The sequence below is a fragment of the Schistocerca nitens genome, chromosome 1 (assembly GCF_023898315.1).
Source record: "Schistocerca nitens isolate TAMUIC-IGC-003100 chromosome 1, iqSchNite1.1, whole genome shotgun sequence".
Classification (NCBI taxonomy): Eukaryota; Metazoa; Arthropoda; class Insecta; order Orthoptera; family Acrididae; genus Schistocerca; species Schistocerca nitens.
This window is the reverse complement of record NC_064614.1, coordinates 2,012,488-2,035,065: the sequence shown is the minus strand read 5'-3', so window position 1 is coordinate 2,035,065 and position 22,578 is coordinate 2,012,488. Positions and strand designations below refer to the sequence as shown.

The window sequence follows — 22,578 nt, the reverse complement described above, 5'->3', positions numbered from 1 at the left end:
GACGTTTGCAAAAGACACCAGTTGGTGTCTCCATGCAAAAAAAAAAAACAATAAATAAAATAAATAAATATTATAAAAAGTAAATGTCCAAACACAGAGCCTTGTGGTACACCCTGCATGATATCCAAGACATTTGACCTCATATTGTTAAAATGCACAATTTATTTTCTGTCGCTCAGGTAGGATCTGATCAGAGATAGTTCTGAGCCTCTAATACCTTAGTAGTGCAGTTTTTCTAGTAGTATCCTGTGACTGACAGAGTCAAATGCCTTGCTGAGGTCCACAAGAGGGGCATTAACTGATAATTCTGATTCGAATGATGACAGTATGTATGAAACAACATCTTCGACTGCTTTTGCCATTGACAGGCCAGACCTGAAGCCATACTGAGAGTCACTGAGAATAAAATTCACAGACAGATGTTGACTGATTTTGAGCTGTATGCAGTATTCCACTACTTTTGATATGATGGGTACAAGGGAGATTGGATGGTAATTATTAGGACAAGACTTGTCACCTTTCTTGTGCAGTGGAGTAACAACTGCCATTTTTAAGGATGAAGGGAAACAGACACTGACAAACATCCGGTTCATAAGAGAACAGATTGGATGTGCTATTACATCTGCTATTTTTTTAATTACGTAATTAGAGATCATAAATGTCTTCTGATTTTGAGTAACTTAATTTTGCTATTGCAGTTTTAATATCTGTTACTTTTACTTCTTTCCATTTAAACACAGGAACCATATCCTCAAAATTTTGTAGAAATGAATTTATATTATTTGAGGTATGGTTGTTGTCACATTTATGGATATGTTCATTTGCAGCACTGTTATTCATACTGGCAGCATTAATGAAGAAGGTGTTGAAATCATCCGGTCTGATACAAGTATCACATGAGTTATTTTTGTTAACATCCTTATTTCTACCCAGATGAGTCTTGATAACAGTCCAGGCTGCTTTGCATTTATTTTGAGACTTGTTAATATAATCATCATTTGCCTTGCACTTGCTTAACCTAATTTCTGCCTTGTATTTGTTCCTCAAACTTATGTAGTTTGCTTTTTTGGCTTCACTATTTTTTGATTTGTCATAGGAAATCATTAATAGAGTTCTGAGCCTGTGTAGGTCAGGTGTGAACCAGTTATGCACTGATGTGAGACCATGTTTCCTCAAAGTTTCCTTATTTTTTCTCATTACTTTAGGGCAACAAGTTTTAAATGTATCTGACAATGCACTAATGAATAATGTAAATGCTTCTTCAATATGATTACTTTCCAGCAGAATGTCATCTTTATTTGTGTTCTGTAGTTATCAATGTTCTCTTCATTCACAAGCCTAATGTACTTAACTTTCTGGCAGATTTCTCATTCCTAATGTACTTAATTTTATTGGAGACAGATGCTGGCTCTTTTGTTATCAATTTTAAGAAAATGCCTTTATGGTATGATAAAAAATGAGTATTGAATAGCCCTAGTTCATACTGATTTGTCTCATCATTTGTGATTACATTATCGAGGCAGGCAGACTGTCTTTTTGGGTTTTCATTAATGCAGTGCAGGTCATGTGATCTTAGCATATTCAGAAGAGTAAGTTCTTTAGGTGTGTTCTGCCTTATATCATGATTTATGTCACCAAAAATTATAATCCTATATTGAGGCCACTTATTGAGGTATAGTATCAGTTTCTGTAAGGCCTGTGCAAATACTTCAACATCATTATCAGGTGTGCGGTATACAGACACAATTATGATTTTTAACATGGGCAGTAACATTGCTGCTATTTCCACTACATTTTCTATACAGTAATCATTAATGCTAAGGGTGCTGTAATCCAAGACTACAGACATATATAGAGGCTCCCCCATAGTTGTGTGTTGGTCTACAATAACGTGTTAGTAAATCAAAGCTTGGGGGTACATATAACTGCAGTTGGTCTTCACTTAACCAGTGTTCATTGATACATAATATAATATTCTTGTTCACTCCTAACAAAAAACTCAGGTCATCAGTTTTGTTTCTTAATGACCTGATATTTATATGTACAAATAACAGAGTCATCCTCATAAAGGGGTAGGTCTGGATTCCTCTGTAGCAGTATATCAGTTTGTTCACTTTGCTTGTACATTCTTCTGTCACTTGTTGATTGTGTTCTTACATCTCTGGTTAGTTTCTTGATCGTGTTGGATCCAGATGATGACGAGATGATTTCCCTGGTGCCATCCATAAAAAATCAGTGCTCCTCTGTGGAACTTTCCTCACTCTAGAAGATGCGTGTACAGTAGCTTGTTTGTTTTCACTCATGTCTTGCGTACTTTCTTTTCTCACTTTTACAGCTTGATTGCTTACACTCACTGACTGAACACTTACATTTAAATCATCTGCTCTTTGAATGTTGTTATTCACTGACTGAAAACTTCCTTTTAACTGGCCCATTTGACCTGGAGATGACAACATGACATTTATTTGTGTAGATGATGTGCTGACAGTTCCTGGATACTTTCTTCTTTGCTGGGAAGTGGACCGGATTATGGTTTCACTTCTGTTTATATGTGTAGTTGGTGCTCTGACAGCTTCTGGTGACTTTCTTCTCTGCTGAGAAGTGGACTGGATAACAGTGTCACTTCTGTTTATCATATGAACACCCTGTCCCAAAACTGGTGTCATCATATGACTGCAGTTTACTGAGGAGGTAGCTACCTTTGTCAATGTTGCCCTCCATGTGCACCTAGCAGAAGTAGTGATAGTTTTGCGTACTTTCTGTTTTCCTTCTGCGTTGAGATGCATCCCATGTTTTGTGTAGTCTTCTCTATGTAGAAGTTGGTTCAAGTCGATTACAGTGATGTTTGTACATGGAGATGCCAGGTCCATTATAATACAGTTAAGATTGTACACCATATAGTTGTTTTCTGGCTTATCATATCTGTATGGGATTGTACACAGTAGCAGCCTAGTATGACGCATTCTTGAAATTAATCTTTGTACACTCGTTTTAAAAACTGCTGTGCTTCTGTTACTGTCATTAAAACCTGCAATAACTACCACTAAGTCATCCAAAGTGAAGCCCCTGGAGAGTTCGACTGCTTCCCTGACAACATTTCCAAAGCATGCATTTGGTTTTACTACTGCTGACGTGCTGTAATTGAAAGATGCATTTAAGAGTGACGCACACCCACGCCCATGACTATCAGATAACAGCAGTATATTGTTTTTATGCTTGATCTGAATCATTTGACTACCAGTAACTGTTTTTGTGCAGTTGAAGGACGTTCCACTCCATCCTGTTGTGCCTTTTTTTGCAGCAGTATTGTTTTTTGGCGGAATATTGACACTAACGGTTGCTGGTTTCAAATTGTGCACTCTAGGACTATTAGTTACTGTATTTTGTTTTGAATTAGAAAGAAGAGTGTGAGTGTTACGTATTCCAGGTTCACTCTGTAGGTATTTTTCCAGTAATGCATCATATTGATGTTGGAGAAGTTGAAACTCGTCGAATATCATCGAGATAACTTCGTCTTTACTGTTAAACGTTTGACCTTTTCTTTGTCTAAGCATCTTTGACATAGCCAGATTTTTTGCTTTTCGCTAACATTTGTACAGCTGTAATGATAAACAGTCCTGCATTTAATGCACGAAACACCTTTAAACACACGTATATTGCAATAGCAGTAGTTAATTTCTATCAGTTCCTTAGTTGGACATGTTCGATCTTGTAACGAAATGGACGCTGAGCACATGGCTTCATTAACAGAGTTAACTGCATTTATGCTTCTTTTTTCTGCAACATTAGCAATTATATAATACAGGCAAGGTTCAAGGTCGCTTCAGGATGTTCATTTACTACATGTGCATATATATTATTATCATAATTAGTTAGGAAGTTATTATTTCCTTAATTTTTAGTTAATATTCTTCTGTAATAATGTATATAAATGAAAAGTTTAGATTGAATGTTCGATAGTAGAGAATTAGGAATAGTCAGTCTGGATCCATGCCCGAAGGGAAGGGTAGCTCAATAGCAACACACAAATATGTAGTGAAGTAGACCAAGACGGTAGAATTAGTAAAATCTCTGTTGCTAGGTAATATTTACAACTGGCTTTAAATTTCCTAAATAGCAGAGTCTCATGTAATAATTAGAAATAATTAAAATTAAATTATCAGAGACTACAACTTATTCAGGGTTATAAGACAGCAATAGAGAAAAGTACTATTAAATGGTTGCATGTTAAGAATAGCAAATGGCTGAGGGATTGGAAATATGGGACTAGCATTCATGCCATAAATTGCCTTCCACTTGTGACAACAGTGGAGAAGCAAACACAAACAACTACATTTACTATACAAACAAATACATTTACTTTTGCACATGTTTGACAGGAGGATATTCATATGTGTTGAAAATACTGACTCTGTACTCTGTAGATACATACCTCCAAATTTACTACAGTGGCATTTGAAAGGATAGGATCTTCATTATTTTCAAGTATATGTTCTAGCCGCAATAGTACTGTATTATTTTTCCATGGTTCCAAAGTTAGAATGTGAATGTTTTCTGGTACATTTTGGAAGACTCCTGAGAACTGGAATGGAACATCTCAAATGAGCCATAACTAAATATGTGCCAGTTTTATATATAATTTAAATTCAAGTCTCACACATTGTTTACATATCACTATTATTATTATTATTATCATTATCATCATTCCTCAGACACAACATTACAAAATTACACACTGTAGTTACACACAAGGAAAAACATAATAAATTAATGTAATGTATTGAGTTGATAATAGAACCAAATAACCTACAGTCTGAATAGCTGTTTTATAAGCTTGGAGGATCATACATAGCACAGGATTCACACAGAGCTTCCAACAGTTAAATGCTGTGGACATTGTTGGACCTCATGAGTATCATCAAATACAATTTTTGTAAAGAATGGTAGCTAGGGATCAATACAAGAATGTCAAAGGGAAATGCGATGCCAACCACAACTTGCCATGTAAAGAGGAACTTTGTGAATGTGATGAACTTCAATACACATGGTACTTTGTCTGTTGGAAGTAAGTAGTTATAAAGCAAAAATCTCTGTTGCTGGGTAATATTTACAACTGGCTTTAAATTTCCTACATAGCAGAGTCTCATGTAATAATTAGATATAATTTAAATTAAATTATCAGAAACTACAACTGATTCAGGGTTATAAGACACTCATTCAAGGTTTTTCTTCACAGAGGTCACTGACATGTAGCCAAACCAACAATGACCACAGCATTTAACTGTTCTTTTTCTCAATTTCTGCTACTATTCCTTTTCTGACTTTTGGGACCTCTTATCCCAGAAAAATAATACATGATACTGATTGAAGCAGATCATAGGTATCCTGTTACAAGGCATTCTAAACATTCACTTGTAATGATATTTAATGATTCAAAAAACTACAGACAGTATGCAAACAGTCAGTAATTCAAGAAAAGGGTCTCATATACAAACAATATTATGAAAAGGATAGATTTCTACTTATTTTAGAGATGACATGTTGAGCTGCAAACAGGCACAACAAAAAGACTGTTATGCACTTGAGCTTTCAGCAAAAGCCTTTTTCAGAAAGGAAAAAATGCACACACGCACACACACACACACACACACACACACACACACACACACACACACACACAATCATACAAGCAAGCCAGCACACACACAAATGGCTGCTATCTCTGCCCACATATGCTTTTAATAGGTATATTGAATACTATTCCTCCTCCCTCCTCTTTCCTCCTCCCTCCTCTTTGTCCCCCCTCTTCCTCCCTCTGTCTGTCCACCACATCCTCCCACTTCATCCTGTCAATCTCCTCCTTCCCACTCTATCTCTTCATCTCCTCGTCCCCCTCTCTTTGTCCATTTCCTCCACCCCTCTCTCTAACCAATCTCCCTCTGACCATTTCCTCTACCCCCTCTCCCTTTCCAACTCTGCCTCCCCCTCTTCCCTTTCCAGCTGCTCACTATCTCTCAACAGCTCCCACCTGCTTCAAGCATCTCCCCCTCATCCTCCTTCTCTCTCTCCATTTTATCCTCACCCCCCCCCCTCTCTCTCTCCATTTTATCCTCCCCTCACTCTCTCTGTCCCCTCCTCTATCCATCTCAACCTGTCCCCACCCATTCTCATCAGCCATGTAGCCCCTGCAGTACAATTCATCAAAGCAGATTGATACCTTCCCATAACACACCTGTCATGCAGGGCAGGCTAGACATCAGTGACTTAAAAATCATTTATTTGCCCGTGACGTAGAGGTCGCCATGCAAAACAAGTCAATAAAGCGGGCCAATACTATTTCAACAGATCACACGTGTCATGCAGGGCTGCTACATGTCAGGGGCTGGCATTTGATTTGGAGGACCGATACTGTTCCCACACAACATCCCCATAGTGCAGGACAGCCTATACATTAGGGGCTGGAAAAACACCTTTTTGCCTGTATCTCCCCTTCTACTGGAGCTATGAGGTTGTATACCCAATGTGCTGATAATCATGAGACCTGCTGTTTCTGTGCCAAATTGGTTGAAATCAATCCTGGGGTTTGGGAGGAGCTCCTGGACATACACACATACACTTTGTTTGCTTGTGTCTGTATATGTGCGGATGGATATGTGTGTGTGTGCGAGTGTATACCTGTTGCATTTTCCCCCTAAGGTAAGTCTTTCCGCTCCCAGGATTGGAATGACTCCTTACCCTCTCCCTAAAAACCCACATCCTTTCGTCTTTCCCTCTCCTTCCATCTCTCCTGATGAAGCAACCGTGGGTTAAGAAATCTTGATATTTGTGTGTGTGTTTGTGTATTTTTTATTGTGTCTATCTACCAGCGCTTTCCCGTTAGTAAGTCACAGCATTTTTTAATACATACACTTTGTTTTGTATACATAACGAAGAATTACTAACAGATTGCTTTGTATACATATATTAGAAGTAAAACCACTGTTAGGAAAAAGCCACTGATATTCCTCTTGAACATTCCAACTGCAGTATTTATCTAATACTATATACTAAGCATTTATATAAGTTTACTCTTTTCAAAAATAGCTGATTCAACTCAGAGAAAAAGCAGTGGTCATAAGAGTTAAAACTTCAATGCTATCAGTATTGTAAAATGCTTCAATCTATTGTTCAGAAAGCAAAAGCACATGAAATATGATCAAAAAATACAGCAATACAAGAATAAAGCTAAAATACTTGAGAATACCACCAAACAATAAACAATCAAGAATTGTGATGCAAATTAAGTAGAGTTACCAGAAAGTAGTTCTTTCAGAAATGATTCAAACAAAATGAAATAATTGACATTCAGATTAAATGCTTACTCTACTGCAGTGGTACCGAATTATAAACAAACAAATATACAGAGTGATTATAATTAAAGTTAAACTTTCAAAACGCTGTAGAAATAACACCACTGGTCAGAATGATGTCAAATTGCGATGGAATATTGTCGGGAAGGGGGAAAACATGTGGCAAATGAAAAAAAAAAAAAAAAAAATAGTGTGAAAATTGATCAATAGATTGCACTGTATGTGTCAGAATATGCAGAAAACGCCAGGTACATGGCTTTTCCTCCTCTTGCGTCTGTGATGTTCGCCATGACTGTCTCAATGCAGGATCGCGCTCTGCTAGTAAAGCTGCATTACAAGAATGAAGACTGTGTACACGTCACTCTGCAGAGGTTCTGGACACTGAAGGGTTTGAAAAATGGCATCGGTTTGATGATTGCCGTGGGTCTGGAGAAAATGATTTGTAAATTTGAAAAGATGGGTCCTTTTGGTGTGCAACATGCTATTGGGAGGATACAAATTGATTCAGTGTCAGTGGAAGCAGTGGTCACAGCAATGCAGGAGGAGATGAGTGGTGGTGTGCAAACGTGTAGTGTACAGAGAATTGCCCGAACATTGGACATACCCGCGAGCACAGTGTGTAAAATCCTATGAAACATCCCTCTTTACTATCCATTCAAGGTTACCCATGTTCTCAAGTTGCTTCCTGTTGACGTGCCAGCAAGAGAGACTTTTGCTTTAGAATTTCGTGCTTGCATGGAAGTGGGCGATGATTGGCCGTGGAAGATTTTTCAGTCAGATGAAGCCCTCTTCAATGTGACAGGATATGTCAATACACAGAATTGTTGAATATGGGCAACAGAAAAGCTACACGCAAATCAACCAGTACCACTTCATCTTCAAAAGGCCTGTGTGTGGTGTGGGCTTACGGCATCATTTATCATAGGACCATATTTTTTCAAAGAGACAGGTGCTTCTGGTCTTGTTACCTGTACCGTCACTGCCAAGGGCTATGAGTGTCTTTTGTGAAACCACATCATCTCTCCAACAGTGTGGATGTGTGGATGGGATCATTTTTATGCAAGATGGTGCACCTCTGCACACTGCAAATCCGGTTAAGCAGCTGCTGAAGCACCATTTTGTAAATGCTACAATTAGCAGTGGCCATTTACCTACAGCATGGCCATCCCTATCACCTGATCTTAATCCATGTGACTTCTGGCTGTGGGGCCATCTGAAAGATGATGTGTTCAGTGTTCTGTTTGCAGACTTAACTTCATTGAAGGCATACATTGCACAACACATTCTGAATTCCCATTAGTTTTTAGTCACACCCCATATTAGGTCACAAAATTTTAGTTTTTATACTCTGGTACTGTAAATTACTATGTACTGATTAACTTCATGTATTGTAAAAGATGATTTGTTTAAAATCACTGTGTATTGTGTAACACTGTGTATTGCAAAAGATTATGTATTGTAAATCATTGTGTGTTATGTAACATTATGTATACAAGGTGCAAACTATTATATGTATTTACTGTATAAACCATTATATGTATGTATCTTCTAGACTGTAGACTTAATGATGTGTCCTATGTTACAATTACATATCTATATAAAAGCTAATTTATAGGACCAATAAAATCATAGTAACAGTACGTAATGTTCTCAGAGCTGTTAACATTGCAGCAGGAGCATATGTCTCAATTTAGGGAAAACTTTTCCTGTGAGAACAACCACGAGTAACTAACCTAGCTTTATAACTACTAATCTACATCTACCTCTACATCGATACTGTATAGTGTGAGGCAGTGCGTACCCTGTACCACTACTAGTCTTTTCCTTTTCTGTATCATTTGCAAATAGAGCGAGGGAAAAACGACTATCTATATGCCTCCATATGAGCCATATTTCTCAAATCTTATGTTCATGGTCCTTACATGCAATGGACATTGACATCAGTAGAACTATTTGATGGTCAGCTTAAAATGCCGGTTCCCTAAATTTTCTCAGTAGTGTTTCTCTAAAAGAATGTTGTCTTCGCTACAGGGATTCCCATTTGAGTTACCAAAACATCTCCATTACACTTAAAGTGTTGCTCGAACCTACCGGTAACAAATCTAGATGCCCACCCTTGAATTGCTTCGTTGTCTTCCTTCAATCTGACCTGTACAGATCCCAAATTCTCAAGCAGTAATCAAGAATAAGTCCCACCTGTGTCCTTTATGTGGTCCCCTGTACAGATGAACTGTTCTTTCCTATCATTCTCCCAATAAACCAAAGTTGACCATTCAGCTGCTTGTTCCACTTCATATCACTTTGAAATGTTATTCCCAGATATTTAAACGACCCAACTGTGTCACGCACAACACTATAGCCAAAGATTACAGGTTTGTTCTTCCTACTCATCCGCATGTTGCGTACATCATCACATTTCACTTTAAAAACCCACTTAGTGTCAGCACCTTCTTGTTTTTAGTTCATTCACATAGTGTCCACGTCATGTGGTTATTTATTGTTCACATCTCTTCTACTACAGCGTGAAGCCATTCTTCTTTGAATGCTCTGCTGAAGATGTCCCTGAAAGTGTCTGCAGTGTGCAATGTCTCAATGTGCAATTCTGCATGTAGTGCAAATATAGCACCATCTTCCATCAATGCTGGTCATTTTATTTTTCTTACACTTGTGCAGATTTCATGAGATTTCATATCTTCAGCATCATTATCACTTGATATGGAGTCATTTCTGTTGTCATTGACATTTTCTTCATCAATGTTAACTCCATCATTTATGTATTCTGGCAATCACTTTTCCAGAAAGTCATAAACATTTTACACAATCAGACACTTTCAGCTTCTGCAACTCTGGTATTGCACCATGCCACATAGTAGCAGGAACCATCATTTTTAATGCACACGTTGGTGTTCTGTTTATTAAGTAAACTGAAGTCTGTACTGTTTCTGACCAAAAAGATTTTATTGTTCAACAACATGCAGCTAGCTTTCTTTTTAGTGTTTCTACTGTTGGAACCACATGATTACCCTAACGATGGTGAAAGAAATGGATGAGCAAAATTCAGGATGAGGCACTGCTTCCTTTGTGTGGACATGGATTGAGTGTGTTGGTGCTGACTGGAAGCAAGCAGTGGGTAAGGTAACCTTGACTGAATCAAACTTTTATTCAGGTTTCTACAGAGGTACAGTCTCCATCGGAGGGGCAGCCATTAACCACAAGACGATTTGACGAGTTGCCACCATCAGCACATACGTCAGGACAGCGGCTCGCGTATGCAGCATCACCCGGTGACGTCAGCGGGACAGAGTAACTGGCAGAGACTGCACACCACAGCTGATGGGTGGCAGCCCTGCCAAGGCTGCTGGCCTGCTTTGAGCCATGGAATACAGCACAGGGAAGGTCAACACACTGTAGTCCCCAACATGGTTGATGTCACAAACACACATCTCACCAGGGAGGTAGGTGCACTCAGGAGGTGACTCCATGCCATGAGGATCACAGAAAGTCAGTATACAATCTTATGCTCAAGCAGCTGCTTGCAGCTTTTGGAGCCTTAATGTAGAATAGGTGACAGGCTGCATCTCCGTGTACTACAAATGGTCTTCATCTTGAAGTTAGAGGCTGGCTCTGGCAGCATAGCTCTGTGTCATGTTTATACACTACTGGCCATTAAAATTGCTACACCAAGAAGAAATGCAGATGATAAAAGGGTACTCATTGGACAAATATATTATACTAGAACTGACATGTGATTACATTTTCATGCAATTTGGGTGCATAGATCCTGAGAAGTCAGTACCCAGAACAACCACCTCTGGCTGTAATAACGGCCTTGATACGCCTGGGCATTGAGTCAAACAGAGCTTGGATGGCCTGTACAGGTACAGCTGCCCGTGCAGCTTCAACACGATACCACAGTTCATCGACAGTAGTGACTGGTGTATTGTGACAAGCCAGTTGCTAAGCCACCATTGACCAGACTTTTCAATTGGTGAGAGATCTGGAGAATGTGCTGGCCAGGTCAGCATTCGAACATTTTCTGTACCCAGAAAGGCCCATACAGGACCTGCAACATGCAGTCGTCGATTATCCTGTTGAAATGTAGGGTTCCACAGGGATCGAATGAAGGGTAGAGCCACGGGTCATAACACATCTGAAATGTAACGTCCACTGTTCAAAGTGCCATCAATGCGAACAAGAGGTGACCGAGATGTGTAACCAGTGGCACCCCATACCATCATGCCGGGTGATACGTCAGTAAGGTGATGACGAATACACGTTTCCAATGTGCGTTCACGGCGATGTCGCCAAACACGGATGCGACCATCATGATGCTTTAAACAGAACCTGGATTCATCCGAAAAAATGACGTTTTGCCATCTGTGCACCCAGGTTCGTCGCTGAGTACACCATCACAGGTGCTCCTGTCTGTGATGCAGCATCAAGGGTAACCGCAGCCATGGTCTCCGAGCTGATAGCCCACGCTGCAAACATCATCGAACTGTTCGTGCAGATGGTTGTTGTCTTGCAAACATCTCCATTTTTTGAGTCAGCAATCAAGATGTGGCTGCATGATCCGTTACAGCCATGTGGATAAGATGCCTGTCATCTCGACTGCTAGTGATACGAGGCCATTGGGATCCAGCATGGCGTTCCGTATTACCCTCCTGAACCCGCCGATTCCATAGTCTGCTAACAGTCATTGGATCTCGACCAATGAGAGCAGCAATGTCTTGATACAATAAACTGCAATTGCAATACGCTACAATCCGACCTTTATCAAAGTTGGAAACGTGATGGTACGCATTTCTCCTCCTTACTCAAGACATCACAACAACATTTCACCAGGCAACACTGGTCAACTGCTGTTTGTGTATGAGAAATCCATTGGAAACCATGTCAGCACGTTGTAGGTGTCGCCATCAGCGCCAACCTTGTGTGAATGCTCTGAAAAGCTAATCATTTGCGTATCACAGCATCTTCTTCCTGTCGGTTAAATTTCGCGTCTGTAGCATGTCATCTTCATGGTGTATCGATTTTAATGGCCAGTAGTGTATCTTGGTACTTCCTGAGGACATGGGAACACAGTGAGACAGAGTCTGATTAAGTACTTATGTGAACCAGGTCAGTTAGTGTTTTCCTTCCACCAATATTTTAGAGTGGAAATCAAAACAAGTTAGCACACTCACTCACCACTATCATGTAACAGTGACTTCACTTGCCCCATTTCTTTCATCTAGTCAGCTGTTATGTCAACTCTGTTACAGCTGAGAGATGTCTGAACTTCACTTTTCAGAAGTGCTGACACGTGTATTTTGCATTGTCAGCACACTGAATAAGAACTCTTTCACTCAGTTTTGTTGAGGTGTATCTCATCATTAGTTCATACTGGAATCCCTTCTGTTTAAAGAAGCTTTCACGTTGTTTGACAAGTATTCACTGCCAACTGCTAATCCTCAAATTGAAAAGCATAGTATCCATAGCTTCATACTGTTTATCATATTCCAGTACTTCTGATTTATTATTTGACAAATATTCACTGCCATTATAGTGGAAGCTGCTAATCCCCAAATTGAAAAGCACATTAGCTATAGTTTCATACAGTTTGACATATTCCAGTATTTCTGATTTATTATTGCATCAGACATAAGTCTGTAAGATGGGTGTAGTCATCTACAAATGCAATGATGCACCTTTTATGTCATAAGACATTGGAGTAATGGGAACCATGACATCATTGTGTACTAACTCCAGTGGATGTTTTGCTCTTGTTCTCTTCTGTTTGTGTGGAAGTCTTATTTGCCTGCCTCCCATACAGATAGTGCACAATTCTACTGTATTTGTATCTTCAACGTTATTTCCTTCTATAGATTTCAGAAGCACTTTTAGATTTTAGATTGGTATAGGGGAGACCCGAGGTATACTGACAACATCATTTTGTCAGCTGAGTGGTGCTGTATTCATTGGGAGATAGTGCTGCAGTATAGTGGATGATGTCAGAAGTAGGGTGCAGGTACAATGAGTCCTTGAAAAGACAGTCCTATTGAGGCACTAAAAATTAATTTTTTGTTAGTTTTGGCTTATTATGAAATTAAGGTAAGTATTTCAATATTTTTTTAACAGTGATAACTACACTCCCGGAAATGGAAAAAAGAACACATTGACACCGGTGTGTCAGACCCACCATACTTGCTCCGGACACTGCGAGAGGGCTGTACAAGCAATGATCACACGCACGGCACAGCGGACACACCAGGAACCGCGGTGTTGGCCGTCGAATGGCGCTAGCTGCGCAGCATTTGTGCACCGCCGCCATCAGTGTCAGCCAGTTTGCCGTGGCATACGGAGCTCCATCGCAGTCTTTAACACTGGTAGCATGCCGCGACAGCGTGGACGTGAACTGTATGTGCAGTTGACGGACTTTGAGCGAGGGCGTATAGTGGGCATGCGGGAGGCCGGGTGGACGTACCGCTGAATTGCTCAACACGTGGGGCGTGAGGTCTCCACAGTACATCGATGTTGTCACCAGTGGTCGGCGGAAGGTGCATGTGCCCGTCGACCTGGGACCGGACTGCAGCGACGCACGGATGCACGCCAAGACCGTAGGATCCTATGCAGTGCCGTAGGGGACCGCACCGCCACTTCCCAGCAAATTAGGGACACTGTTGCTCCTGGGGTATCGGCGAGGACCATTCGCAACCGTCTCCATGAAGCTGGGCTACAGTCCCGTACACCGTTAGGCCATCTTCCGCTCACGCCCCAACATCGTGCAGCCCACCTCCAGTGGTGTCGCGACAGGCGTGAATGGAGGGACGAATGGAGACGTGTCGTCTTCAGCGATGAGAGTCGCTTCTGCCTTGGTGCCAATGATGGTCGTATGCGTGTTTGGCGCCGTGCAGGTGAGCGCCACAATCAGGACCGCATACGACCGAGGCACACAGGGCCAACACCCGGCATCATGGTGTGGGGAGCGATCTCCTACACTGGCCGTACACCACTGGTGATCATCGAGGGGATACTGAATAGTGCACGGTACATCCAAACCGTCATCGAACCCATCGTTCTACCATTCCTAGACCGGCAAGGGAACTTGCTGTTCCAACAGGACAATGCACGTCCACATGTATCCCGTGCCACCCAACGTATTCTAGAAGGTGTAAGTCAACTACCCTGGCCAGCAAGATCTCCGGATCTGTCCCCCATTGAGCATGTTTGGGACTGGATGAAGCGTCGTCTCACACGGTCTGCACGTCCAGCACGAACGCTGGTCCAACTGAGGCGCCAGGTGGAAATGGCATGGCAAGCCGTTCCACAGGACTACATCCAGCATCTCTACGATCGTCTCCATGGGAGAATAGCAGCCTGCATTGCTGCGAAAGGTGGATATACACTGTACTAGTGCCGACATTGTGCATGCTCTGTTGCCTGTGTCTATGTGCCTGTGGTTCTGTCAGTGTGATCATGTGATGTATCTGACCCCAGGAATGTGTCAATAAAGTTTCCCCTTCCTGGGACAATGAATTCACGGTGTTCTTATTTCAATTTCCAGGAGTGTATAATGTAAGCAGACAGTATGTTTTCTAGTGAGTCTTTCAGCATGAGTTTTGTAACATTTTGGCCATTAGCAATGACATTAAAGTATGGTCTCCACTACAATGTCCGAGAGGGGTAATATGTTGTTGTTGTGGTCTTCAGTCCAGAGACTGGTTTGATGCAGCTCTCCATGCTACCCTATCCTGTGCAAGCTTCTTCATCTCCCAGTACTTACTGCAACCCACATCCTCCTGAATCTGCTTAGTGTATTCATCTCTTGGTCCCCCTCTACGATTTTTACCCTCCACGCTGCCCTCCAATGCTAAATTTGTGATCCCTTGATGCCTCAGAACATGTCCTACTAACCGGTCCCTTCTTTTTGTCAAGTTGTGCCACATACTCCTCTTCTCCCCAATTCTATTCAATACTTAATCATTAGTTATGTGATCTACCCATCCAATCTTCAGCATTCTTCTGTACCACCACATTTCGAAAGCTTCTATTCTCTTCTTGTCTAAACTATTTATCGTCCATGTTTCACTTCCATACATGGCTACACTCCATACAAATACTTTCAGAAACGACTTCCTGACACTTAAATCTATACTCGATGTTAACAAATTTCTCTTCTTCAGAAACGCTTTCCTTGCCATTGCCAGTCTACATTTTATATCCTCTCTACTTCGACCATCATCAGTTATTTTGGTCCCCAAATAGCAAAACTCCTTTACTACTTTAAGTATCTCATTTCCTAATCTAATTCCCTCAGCATCACCCGACTTAATTCGACCACATTCCATTATCCTCGTTTTGCTTTTGTTGATGTTCATCCTATATCCTCCTTTCAAGACACTGTCCATTCCGTTCAACTGCTCTTCCATGTCCTTTGCTGTCTCTGATAGTATTACAATGTCATCGGCGAACCTCAAAGTTTTTATTTCTTCTCGATGGATTTTAATACCTACTCTGAATTTTTTTTTTTTTTTTTTTTTTTGTTTCCTTTACTGCTTGCTCAATATACAGATTGAATAACATCAGGGATAGGCTACAACCCTGTCTCACTCCCTTCCCAACCACTGCTTCCCTTTCATGCCCCTCGACTCTTATAACTGCCATCTGGTTTCTGTACAAATTGTAAATAGCCTTTCGCTCCCTGTATTTTACCCCTGCCACCTTTAGAATTTGAAAGAGTATTCCAGTCAACATTGTCAAAAGCTTTCTCTAAGTCTACAAATGCTAGAAATGTAGGTTTGCCTTTCCTTAATCTTTCTTCTAAGATAAGTCGTAAGGTCAGCATTGCCTCACGTGTTCCAACATTTCTATGGAATCCAAACTGATCTTCCCCGAGGTCGGCTTCCACCAGTTTTTCCATTCGTCTGTAAAGAATTTGAGTTAGTATTTTGCAGCTGTGACTTATTAAACTGATAGTTCGGTAATTTTCACATCTGTCAACACCTGCTTTCTTTGGGATTGGAGTTATTATTTTCTTCTTGAAGTCTGAGGGTATTTTGCCTGTTTCATACATCTTGCTCACCAGATGGTGGCGTTTTGTCAGGACTGGCTCTCCCAAGGCCATCAGTAGTTCTAATGGAATGTTGTCTACTCCCGGGGCCTTGTTTCGACTCAGGTCTTTCAGTGCTCTGTCAAACTCTTCACGCAGTATCGTATCTCCCATTTCATCTTCATCTACATCCTCTTCCATTTCCATAACATAGTCCTCAAGTACATCGCCCTTGTATAGACCCTCTATATACTCCTTCCACCTTTCTGCTTTCCCTTCTTTGCTTAGAACTGGGTTGCCATCTGAGCTCTTGATATTCATACAAGTGGTTCTCTTTTCTCCAAAGGTCTCTTTAATTTTCCTGTAGGCATTATCTATCTTACCCCTAGTGAGATAAGCCTCTACATCCTTACATTTGTCCTCTAGCCATCCCTGCTTAGCCATTTTGCACTTACTGTCGATCTCATTTTTGAGATGTTTGTATTCCTTTTTGCCTGCTTCATTTACTGCATTTTTGTATTTTCTCCTTTCATCAACTAAATTCAATATTTCTTCTGTTACCCAAGGAGTTCTACTAGCACTCGTCTTTTTACCTACTTGATCCGCTGCTGCCTTCACTACTTCATCCCTCAGAGCTACCCATTCTTCTTCTACTGTACTTCTTTCCCCTCTTTCCTGTCAATTGTTCCCTTATGCTCTCCCTGAAACTCTGTACAACCTCTGGTTCTTTCAGTTTATCCAGGTCCCATCTCCTAATGTTCCCATCTCTTTGCAGTTTCTTCAGTTTTAATCTACAGTTCATAACCAATAGATTGTGGTCAGAGTCCACATCTGCCCCTGGAAATGTCTTACAGTTTAAAACCTGGTTCCTAAATCTCTGTCTTACCATTATATAATCTATCTGATACCTTCTAATATCTCCAGGATTCTTCCATGTATATTACCTTCTTTCATGATTCTTGAACCAAGTGTTAGCTATGATTAAGTTATGCTCTGTGCAAAACTCTACCAGCCAACTTTCTCTTTCATTTCCTAGCCCCAATCCATATTCACCTACTATGTTTCCTTCTCTCCCTTTTCCTACTCTCGAATTCCAATCACCCATGACTATTAAATTTTCATCTCCCTTCACTACCTGAATAATTTCTTTTATCTCATCATACATTTCTTCAATTTCTTCATCATCTGCAGAACTAGTTGGCATATAAACTTGTACTACTGTAGTAGGCGTGGGTTTCGTGTCTATCTTGGCCACAATAATGCGTTCACTATGCTGTTTGTAGTAGCTTACCCGCAAACCTATTTTTTTATTCATTATTAATCCTACGACTTAGAGAAAGCTTTTGACAATGTTGACTGGAATACTCTCTTTCATATTCTGAAGGTGGCAGGGGTAAAATACAGAGAGCGAAAGGCTATTTACAATTTGTACAGAAACCAGATGGCAGTTATAAGAGTCGAGGGGCATGAAAGGGAAGCAGTGGTTGGGAAAGGAGTGAGACAGGGTTGTAGCCTCTCCCCGATGTTATTCAATCTGTATATTGAGCAAGCAGTAAAGGAAACAAAAGAAAAATTCGGAGTAGGTATTAAAATTCATGGAGAAGAAGTAAAAACTTTGAGGTTCGCCGATGACATTGTAATTCTGTCAGAGACAGCAAAGCACTTGGAAGAGCAGTTGAACGGAATGGACAGTGTCTTGAAAGGAGGATATAAGATGAACATCAACAAAAGCAAAATGAGGATAATGGAATGTAGTCAAATTAAGTCGGGTGATGCTGAGGGAATTAGATTAGGAAATGAGACACTTAAAGTAGTAAAGGAGTTTTGCTATTTAGGGAGTAAAATAACTGATGATGGTCGAAGTAGAGAGGATATAAAATGTAGACTGGCAATGGCAAGGAAAGCGTTTCTCAAGAAGAGAAATTTGTTAACATCGAGTATAGATTTAGGTGTCAGGAAGTCGTTTCTGAAAGTATTTGTATGGAGTGTAGCCATGTATGGATGTGAGACATGGACGATAACTAGTTTGGATAAGAAGAGAATAGAAGCTTTTGAAATGTGGTGCTACAGAAGAATGCTGAAGATAAGGTGGGTAGATCACGTAACTAATGAGGAGGTATTGAATAGGATTGGGGAGAAGAGAAGTTTGTGGCACAACTTGACTAGAAGAAGGGATTGGTTGGTAGGACATGTTTTGAGGCATCAAGGGATCACAAATTTAGCATTGGAGGGCAGCGTGGAGGGTAAAAATCATAGAGGGAGACCAAGAGATCAATACACTAAGCAGATTCAGAAGGATGTAGGTTGCAGTAGGTACTGGGAGATGAAGAAGCTTGCACAGGATATAGTAGCATGGAGAGCTGCATCAAACCAGTCTCAGGACTGAAGACCACAACAACAACAACATTAATCCTACTCCTGCATTACCCCTATTTGATTTTATATTTATAACCCTGTATTCACCTGACCAAAAGTCTTGTTCCTCCTGCCACCAAACTTCGCTAATTCCCACTATATCTAACTTAAACCTATCCATTTCCCTTTTTAAATTTTCTAATCTACCTGCCCGGTTAAGGGATCTGACATTCCATGCTCCGATCCGTAGAATGCCAGTTTTCTTTTTCCTGATAACGGGGTAATATAAACAGGCAAATATGGGGAAATGTCAACAGAAGGTTGATACTTCCCCATGCTGTAAATTTCAGAAAAAATGTGTCTATGTTTAAATAAGGTGTCATATCTAATTTCAGATGGCAAGTACAAGAAAAAAATATCACAGAGGACTAAATGGACTGAAGAAATGTGAGAAAGGCATTAAGTTTAGTGAAGTCAGGTAGGTCACTGACCTGTGCATCAAAAGAGCTGAGCATCACTAACCTGCACATCAAAAGAGCTGAGCATACAAAAAATTACCCTTTATGGTTGATTAAAATCAAATTTTCACAGGACATCCCACTTGGCAAGAAGATCTGTTCTTACTCCTGCACAAGAACAAGAATTAGTCAACCATGTGACTAAAATGGCACAATTATCCTGTAGCATCTTCTTAGGTGAGATACAATGAATTGCCTATGGCCTTTCCCAGGAACTGGGCCTCAAGCACAATTTCAATAAAATTACCACAATATATGAAGAAGACTGAGTTTCTGGTTTTTAAAAAAGAAATCTTAAAATAAGCTTAACAAAACCAATAAACAAGTATCAACTGAGTCCTATGTTTCAATAAAACTGAAGTTGATTTATTTTTTGCCAAGTTGAACACCAATTACAAAAAAAGTTATCTAGCTATTTTGATATGTATTGAGTTAATAAAATGTGTAAAATGTGTTCCAGTTTTTGCAGCATTAATGACTACCTGTCTTCCAAGCTTTTACACTTTATGTACGTCTTTTATGATGTTCACAAAATATTCACTCACACCAGAGTCCAAATACCAGGAAACTGATTCATTAAATCCAACCTTACAGAAACCTCTTGGGAATCACAATTTACCGCATTTGCAAAGCCTCTCTTGTCTTTGTTTGTTTTATTACAGTCTGCTTCCTTGTGTCTCAATTCACCACAGTTGTAATGTTTAGAATTAAACTGTTTTGATCCACCTGAACTGTGCCTGTCACCTTCAACAAAATTCAAGATTTTTTTTCCATTGAGTTTTCCCATGACTGGAACCATTTCTGCATGTATTGTGCCCCTGGTTATCCCCACATTTCTTCTTAGAGTTAGCATGTTTACTTTTAAGATCCATGAGCCTATTTTCATGAAGCTTAACTTTAGATTTTATGTAGAGAATGTCTCTAATGCAGTTACAATGTTATCATATTCTTGTGGCATTGTTAACAAAAAATGACACACACAATCAGTTTCATCGACTGTTGCACCTGACGGAGATCACATATCAACTTGTAAAATTATAAGAAATACTCATTGTACTTTTGGCTGGATTAAACTTCAATTTTATAGATGTAACTGACTAGTAATTCTTCTTTCAAATGTGTACCACAAGTTTTTCCACATTCAGGACGTACTGCTTCAGAATTTAACATATTCCAGGTGGCTGCCTGTAATGTGTTCTATTATTTTTTAATGACACTGTTTATCATGTTTTGTGAGATTTTTGAATGTTTCTCAGTTTTTTTCCTTTCCGTGTCACTATCTAGAAACTTCCCATTTCTCTGTATTCTTCTGCAGGGAGCCCTAACAAAGTAATTCATTTGGCATAACTTACATTTGAAATTTCCAGTTTCCAAAATTGTTCCCATTGCAAAATGAAACTCAGCTTGCACAGTCATTATATTTTAAACTTCTAATTATCTATTTTCCATCTTTGGTTCTTTGGGACAATCACTGAACAAAATACTATTGGAAATAATGTCACTGGATAATTTCCACAGCCTTGATGATCTTTGTCTCTATTCCATTGGGCTAAACGAGAGGATATTTGTGCAGTTCCCATTCCTCATGTACTTGCTATTGTTGAACAGCCTGAAATATCAACTGGAAGTGTATGTGCTCTTTTCAGGAAAAAAGTTACTGTTATGAATTAAATCTACAGTATGTAGTTCTATTTAAAAAATTAACGAACTTGAGCATTTTTTAAAGCAATGCTGGTGATCAAATATAAATTATCCAGGACCCTTGAAATTTCAATGTTCTCTTTTAGGTTCTCAAGAAAAAAATTAAAACTTCTTATTTGTTACAAAAACAAGAGATAACAAAGGAACAAAAGAGCCATTAACTTATAATCTCAATTCATAGCTTGTACTTTGAGGTTTATACTGCAAAAATTTTAGGGATTATTCTTTTCCTTTAATGTCATTTTAGATGTGATTGTGAATTATGTTTCTTTGCCAAATAAAATACAAAAATGGAAGTATATGTTTTTTCCTATCTTTCCTATCTTTCTGTCACTGAGTGACCATCTTCAGTGCTATATTGTATAACTTAAATTGGGATGCACTGTTGTCACTAAACTTACAGCGATCACATAGACTCTATTGAGTCTATGTGATCGCCGTAAGCTTAGTGACAACAGTGCATCCCAATTTAAGTTATACAATATAGCACTGAAGATGGTCACTCAGTGACAGAAAATCGATTTTGCAATAGTAAAAAATATACGACCAATGATGTCTCTTTTTTCAAGTAAACTTCCAAATTTCCCACATTCTGATTTTAAATAAAAGAATGGTAATTCATTTTGTAAATATTAGCAAGTGTTGTTTTGTACCATCAGACTGTGAAAAAAAAACATGACTTTCAAAGTCTGAAGTACAACAAAATTGAAACGGAAAAAGTTAAAATTGATCTCTATAGAGAGATCAAACAGGGTAAGTTTCATCCAGATCTGAGACAGTGAGTGAGATAGCCAGGATGATTTGTTACTCCAACCTAGAAAAGTGTCCATTATTCAGGAACTGAATATTGTTAAAATGGTTAAAATTTCTATACTATTGTGCTGTCATCTTATGTGTTCTCTTAAAAATATCTCATTTTACTTCAGTTACTTTGGAATCAAAACCTTTCGGGAAAGTGTCCAAGAGGGGGGGCTGGGGGTCAAGTTTGTGGCTTCAATGTACAGTCAATGCATATAGTGTGTGTTAGTAATTCAGCAAATTCCTGGTGATCTTTGAAGGTGGCCTCTACAGATAGTGATCTAATAATAAAATATTTGTCAGATTCCATTTCAAGACAGCTCAGAACATGTAAATGTTGTTTTTTTGGTTATAAAACTTATATTTCATGATAAATATTTTATTACCTCTGTTGTGTAAGAAGTCCATTCATCAAATGATATATTTAGTGGAGTAACAAAGACCCATGGGCTCAGCAACTTCTCCTGTGCCAATAGTCTCTCTTGGGCCGCAAGACTTAGGTTTCCAGATCCTGTAGTTGGACCAACAACCAAATAGTGCTTCCCCCTAGCAATTCGGCCCTTACCAAATGCTTCATCATCAAGTGCTTCACCAACACCTTTTGCATCATCATTCAACAGACGACGGTGCACCTTTATAACAAAAATGACCACTTTCAGTCCACTGTAATTTCCATTTATGACATTTTATTGAGACAACAGCAACAGAGTAGTTCTCTTTTGGATCTGTCTCTATTTCCATTACACTATTTATGTCTAATACATGTTATATAACATTTCAAAAATTGTTAATTTCAAGATTCTTTGAGTTTTATTGCATCTAACTT

The 22,578-nt window shown here is 39.5% G+C and overlaps 1 protein-coding gene across 2 annotated transcripts in view; it reads right to left on the bottom strand.

The window, feature by feature from the left end:
* Window positions 1-22,578, bottom strand: part of LOC126240361 (lysosomal alpha-mannosidase-like) — a 253,628-nt gene that overhangs the window by 39,373 nt on the left and 191,677 nt on the right. The window contains exons 15-16 of one of the 2 annotated variants that reach the window (XR_007545366.1): window positions 22,139-22,384; window positions 4,433-4,596 (exon numbers count right to left, since the gene is read on the bottom strand). Coding sequence is in view for 1 of the 2 variants with exons in the window: in XM_049947919.1 (XP_049803876.1) it covers window positions 4,433-4,582; window positions 22,139-22,384 (396 nt within the window). In the remaining variant the exon portion in view is untranslated. The remainder of the gene's footprint in view (window positions 1-4,432; window positions 4,597-22,138; window positions 22,385-22,578) is intronic. The other variant, XM_049947919.1, reaches the window with a different exon arrangement.